At 37.8% G+C, this 6,532-nt stretch overlaps 1 protein-coding gene across 1 annotated transcript; it reads right to left on the bottom strand.

The window, feature by feature from the left end:
* Positions 1 to 1,906: 1,906 nt before the first annotated feature.
* LOC110029817 (glutamate receptor 2.7-like) lies at positions 1,907 to 6,045 on the bottom strand. The gene is made up of 6 exons (XM_020732276.1): positions 5,943 to 6,045; positions 5,799 to 5,899; positions 4,105 to 5,418; positions 2,971 to 3,678; positions 2,290 to 2,763; positions 1,907 to 2,041 (listed from the first exon to the last, which is right to left on the bottom strand). Exons 1-6 carry the CDS (start codon positions 6,043 to 6,045, stop codon positions 1,907 to 1,909), a joined length of 2,835 nt encoding a protein of 944 aa, XP_020587935.1.
* Between the last annotated feature and the right edge of the window lie 487 nt (positions 6,046 to 6,532).

Here is a 6,532-nt window from a genome sequence, read left to right on the forward strand (position 1 = left end):
AGTGACCACATAGACAACTCTAATATAGTGGTTACTTCCATTGCAATAGGTCATCCATCTTGAGAGGAAGAAGAGGAAAATGGACAAAGATATGGCAGTGAAGGTGGTTAAAGCACTCATTGAGGCAATGAGAGCATAAAATAGAGATACTAATGAAGAAGGGAGTGAAGGTGACGCACAAGAAGCTCAAATGATGTAAACTTTATCCTACTGCTCTTAGTCCTCCTGCCTCTTTAAGCTCTTACCATGCTATCAGGTGTTACATAGATGGTCAACGTAGGTTACACTTGATACCTCATAATAACGCATGTGCCATCACAAAAGCGATATGGTTAAATGGAGAAAAGGTGATCTTCCGTCCTAAAAAGAAACTTTCTTCGTGATTGACGTACATCCCCTTTAGCTCGTGCTTCAGCATTTGTAGTTATTATGGTTATACTCCCTTACGAGATGAAAAATGGCAGCCTTAACACTGACATGTAGGCATAACTCATGATGTTCGTCAAGTATTTGATGAGCATCTCTGAATGAATATTCCTGGGTAATTGTTGGCTTGCATCATCACTATTAAGAAGCTGCGACAGATGGCTTAGGAGTATTGGGAGGAAACTCGGGCATGGTTGTAAGCCATAATTAGGTGCTGAGTTTAGTTGAGAATTTTTGGTGTTACTGTGTTTATTAATTCCATGGTCATATGGCTCTTGCATAAAGACTTGATAGGCTAGAGATGTAAAACATCATGTTAATTTTAAATAAAATGATTCTTGAAACTTATTGTCAAGGAAATGGGCAAAATAAAATTTTGATAGACTATAACGAAAGAATCAGGAGATAACTGAATAGACAGATCACATTATAGTAACACTAACCATGTTGAGCATTCACAACTACAACAACAATAACAAGCTCTTATCCCACTGAGGCTGTGTTTGGCTCGAGTTTATCTGCGCGGTGCAGCGGGAGACCGCAATTTAGTGTCGTTTGGTGCGGCGTTTCATCTGTTGCGGCCACGAATCTGGGCGAAACGCCGGCTGCGGATGAGACCCTGCGACCCGCGTTACCCTTCATTTTTTTTACCCCCGTAACCCTCCATTCAATCTACATTCTTTACCTACTTCTCCGAGCTTCCTCTCCCCTAGCCGTCGTTCCGGTCATCCACGTACCACACCTTTGTTAGAATTGCGATCGCATGGTATAGGTCATATGTCTGCCTCCTCTTCGTATTTATTTTCCCCAATTATCCTTGTTGATTTCGCTGTTGTGCCTAGGGCTTGTGTTCACATCCTCTTTGCAAGATTGTCGCACGATCTTCACATCACCAAGAAACCCCACACAAGAATGGTCTCGTCTTCAAGCCTCCTCTCCCTCTCTTTTTGCACGTACCATCTTTCTTTTGGTAGATTGGATGGTAATTGTGTTTCCCATTTGTCTCGTTAATCTAATCATGATTTTAAACTTCAAAGTGGAAACTACTCAAAAACTGCAAGTTTCAGATTTTGGATTTGCCTCAGCTTTGTCAACCACATCCAAACTATGCTTTATTTCATTATTTAAAACTGCTAGTTGTTGAGTTATTCATGTCTCTAATTGATCTGGAGCTTGAACTGTATTGTGAGTTCTTTGTGCAGTTTTCATTCTTCTGGTGGAATATTGTAACATTTTTGGTTTGTATACTTGAGCAAATGTTTGGATTTTCATTTTTTTTGTGGCAACAATGATACCTTTTTCCGTATTTTTGTAACTAGTAGATCCATATTAGCACCATTTTTCATTTGTGCAGTTAGTTTTTTTATTGGCACACATGAACCAATATTAGTTGCAGTTTTGGAAGATGACATGATCTTATGAAGACTGTTATATACATAAATACTACACAGGGGCAGAATGGTCATTTTTTCAGATATAGCTACCCAATAGCTGTTTTCACACAGCTGCAACAAACAGACAACCAGCTTTCCTGCAGCAGCTTCCCCACAGCAGCTCCCGGGGCAGCATAGCTGCAACTGAAAAGCTGAGAAGCTGCAGCCGCCCCAAACAGAGCCTAAGTGGGTTGACAAATGTTGAGTATGCACATCATAATAAATTTAATAATTGAAATACTAATATTAAAGCAATTACAATTATTTTAACTAAGTTTGAATTTAATACATCTGGTTGAGGTCTAATTATGCTTCTTGTTTTTTCATGCCCCTCTTTTCTACATTTTGTTTACGGTATATCATCATTCTTTATGCCCTTGGCCCCTTTTCAAACAAAGAAATTTGTAATAAATTTCATTTAAAAAACTACACTGGTATTTTCTTTCCCATCAAATGAAGTCTCTGGTTGTTTGTCGGATTCAGTATGTCTAACTGCATCGTTGGGGTCACTGAAATGACTTTCTTGTCCACATCTCGCTGCTTGTTGTTCTTGAACTTTGATTGGCTTATGCATTTCCACCTGATCATAAATCTTTGTTAATTTGACAAGTTTGCTTTTGAGGGATTTCTCAGAATTTACACTGAACAGAGACCGGCTATGCTTGTTTAGAAAAGAAGCCAGATATAAAATTAGAGTTGTGATAGAAGTGACTCCAGTCATGAGAAATAGACCCCAAAAGCTATGTAATGTTAGGCTAATAAGACTTGTACCATTGTATTCATTCCTGTCACAGACTTCACTGCCATATAATTTCTTCTCAATGTTTAACATTTCATCGCTCTCCAGTAGTTTAAGTATTGCCTTTGAAACCTCATGAACTAATAGCGAGCCCTTGGGGAAGGCCTGCATAAATTGCTTTTATTAAATAAAAAGAAAAAAGAAACAAAAATTACTTCACTCAGAGCATCCCTTTTTTAAAAAAATTGAAGAATTGAAAACTAATTTTTTCTCTCTCCAGACCATACAACAAATCATGGATGTTTTCTGGAGAGTAAAACTCTGTAAAAATTTTCATTATCTATGAATTAAAGGATAGAGATGATGACTTACAAATCCAAAACCTTCAGTCTTGTAAATTGGTCCAACCATAGTATACTTGCCACAATTCTCATTGAGGAAGAGTTTGAGGTAAGGTGTCTCATCTAGAAAGACTGCAAGCGTGCCATTAGACAAGGCCTCATGGTACTCTTCTGCTGAGTTGAAAGGAATGAGCTTGGACTGATCGAACTTCCATTGTTTAAGGAGGTTCGGCATGTAAGAGTAATTCATATAACCAACATGGATTCCCTGCTTAATGAGGTCACTCAAATCTCTCACTGTCGGCTGAAGTTGCTCGACTGTTAGCATAGATGACAAGCTTGCTGTGTAAATAGATTTCAGTATGAACACCAAAAAAACGCATACTGCAACGATAATCCTTGATAAATTACTCAACAATTTCTCCCTGTGGGCAAAGACAAGAGAGGAGAAAGAGAAGTAAAGGACATTTCCAAATTGATCTATCGGTGCTCCTCTAAACTCCTTATTGATTCTATGCTCAAGAGACCAAACCACAAATCCTGTAAAGAGAAAAAAGGCTCCGCTGGCCAGCCAAAGACCCGCATCGAATGGCTTCAAGAAGGCTAATGCTCCCTTTTGGAGCTCGTCCTTGACGGGAACAAGCATTGAAACCCCTGACTCAGTGTATGGAAATGTAAAATCTACATATATGGACCGATTGGCTATGATTGTCACATCTCCTACCACAGCATCAAAATTCTATTGCAGTTTATGGAATGAGAGTCAGTTTAAAGGTGAAAATCAGCTGCAAGCTCTGAACTGATTACTTGTTGTGACAGATTTGGAATTTAGATTAGAAAGCTAGTATAAAGTGATGGGTGTTTGATTTACTAGATTCATTGATTTTTATTGCGTAGTCTAAGAAAAAACTGTTAAAATGATCATTTAACTCTTTTTCGGGGATCATTTTAGGCCTAGAGGTTTTAAAAATATCAATTTAGTTTCCAAACTCTTTTAATGGGGGGTTAAAATATTCCTCTTTGGGGACTAGTTCCCAAACTCTTTTAATTGGCCTAGAATGAAACTGATTGGATAATATAATATCGCAAGATTATCTTCATCATCATAAAAAAAACTAAAATTTATAATGAAGAAAAATTAAAAACTTGAACAGCCATAACTTACCTGAAGATAAACTTGATAAAGAATATCATGATAGGTAGCATTAGGTTTTCCGCTACTATCTAGACCATATGGGATCAACTCATAAGCAACATAAGGTAGCTCCTTCATTGCAGCTTTGAAAACATCTATGCTATAGCCGCCAACATTTAGATTTTTAGAAAGGGGATCATCTTCCGCATAGAGAAATTTATTGAATTTTGGCTGCACTGGAACAGCAATCCTGAGCTTGTTTCCCTTTGTAGGCCATTCCCACCCTTTAGGCACCACCTTTGTTCCACTGGGCCATGTTACAACATCAAGCTTACTTCTGGAATTCTTCGATCCCGATATACCATTTTTACTTCTCCAGAACCCAATTCTTCTTCGGTCACGGCCAACTAAATTTACTATCTCAAAAGTTTGAATCTCTAACTGACTCTCCACCAGATGGAATTTTCCAGACAAGCCATCGAAGTTAGTTCTTTTTATAGATTCAAGCAGTTTGGGTCCATTTGAGTATACGCCAATACTGCCTAAATCTGTATAGCTATTACTGATTTCTAACACCTCAAATGTGGAGTTAGCCATAACACCCCTCTCTGCTGCCAGAGCTAACATCCAAACTGTGTCATATGCCCATAACCCCATTAACGTGGGTTCAGTAAGTCTGGTTTGAGGATCTTCCTGTTGGAATTTTTTCCTCCATCTCTGCTTAAAGTTCTGAAGCCTTTTTGTCTCATAAACATAAGGTTTTATACCCAAAACCCCCTGCATCACATCAGTGGCTGATAATGCCATATCAGTCAATGCAGAAGTTGTAATCCATACATATCCTTCTTCCAGCATTCCTTCCTTTTCTGCAATAGAGAAAAACTGTAAACCAGAATTACTTGTCAGATGTGCTATAAATACTCTTGTCTGCATCTTCTTCAACTTAATAAGCTCTTTCAGGATCTGTTCCTCTGTAGCTGAGGAAGGAATCTTACTTCCGTATGGGACATGAACGTTGATTTCCTGTAACGAATCGATCAGGTAAGGCAGAATTCCATTTCCATACCCACTGTCTTCAACAACTGGAACAACCTGATTCCATCTGAATTCCTGAACTATAGAACTGATTACTCTGGCTTGGGTGGAGTCAGCTAAGGAAGTCTGTATGTAGTAGGGACTTTCCTTGGTTGAAAAATGAGGACTTAGTTCTGAAAAGGAGATGATAGGAACATGAGCTTTATCTCCAATCTTCATAACAAATCTGGCCTCCGCTGATTGCTGTGGTGCTATGATCGCTTCTGCTCCAAAAGCTTTCAGCAGATCGATTCCTGAAAACTCAATTTTCTATAATAATAGAAGTGATAATAAAGTTTTCTAAACAGTAATATGCTCCACACTTATGTTTAGAGTATTAAACAATTGTTCATGTACCAAAAGCTTTCAGCAGATCGATTCCTGAAAACTCAACTTTCTATAATAATAGTAGTAATAATAAAGTTTTCTAAACAGTAATATGTTCCACACTTATGTTGAGTATTAAACAATTGTTATTGTATTTGGTCACTCATCTGAAGTAAGAAAGTAGCAAGACTTATACTGTACATAATATATATTTTAAATATAAATCTATAAAACATGTGTAAGAAACTGTTTTGCATATAAATACATGAATTGCCACTCATTACAGGTAAAATAAATAACCATTCTTGATCCATATAACTAACTTGCAAAAAGAAATACCCAAAGTGATAAATAGAAAGACAAGCTGAAAAATGGTTACAAGAAGATGGCTCTGAATCAATAGCCTTGCATGCAACGGAAGCAACTGAAGAGAAGAATCATAACAATGAGAAGATGAGATCAATAACCTGCCGCCGCAGCTCTGAAGGCATCGCCTTCCGAGTTGCCGAGGTGGAGAGCGAGCCTTGTGGTGTAGCCAGGATTGGCGGCATAGAAATCGTCGGCAGCCATTGTCATGCAACTCCAGCTTATATTTCCAAACCATGAATTGTTTTCCAAAATCACTCCTACATTAAATAATATATTTGTTTTCTTACCACTATTACTATTAATGTTATAGTTACTATTTCCCCCAGCTTGTTGCCCCAAAGTGCATGAGAAGAATAGAAGTGGGAGAAGAAAGATATGAAGACTTCCATGTCCATTCTCCATGTGTTTCCTTGAGTCGGAGCTGAAGAGTAGCTCAGAAGTTCCCATTAATGGCTATTTATGGTTTTCATAATCCATATTTAGTTATAAGTAATTAGTACTGAGAGGAGAAATCTGAGGATTTAGTTTCTGATATCTGATTAGTCCAAGTCCACGCTGATAGTCGTTTCTTTCAAATCTGCACTATTTTCTTCGTTATTCTTTTGGTCGGTTGATGCCATAATTTTTACTTTATTTATTGACTTCTGGAGCACATTTTAAGAATTTACATATCTAACCCCCAAACTTA

This window comes from Phalaenopsis equestris, unplaced genomic scaffold (genome assembly GCF_001263595.1).
Source record: "Phalaenopsis equestris unplaced genomic scaffold, ASM126359v1 Scaffold000606, whole genome shotgun sequence".
In the NCBI taxonomy this organism is placed as follows: Eukaryota; Viridiplantae; Streptophyta; class Magnoliopsida; order Asparagales; family Orchidaceae; genus Phalaenopsis; species Phalaenopsis equestris.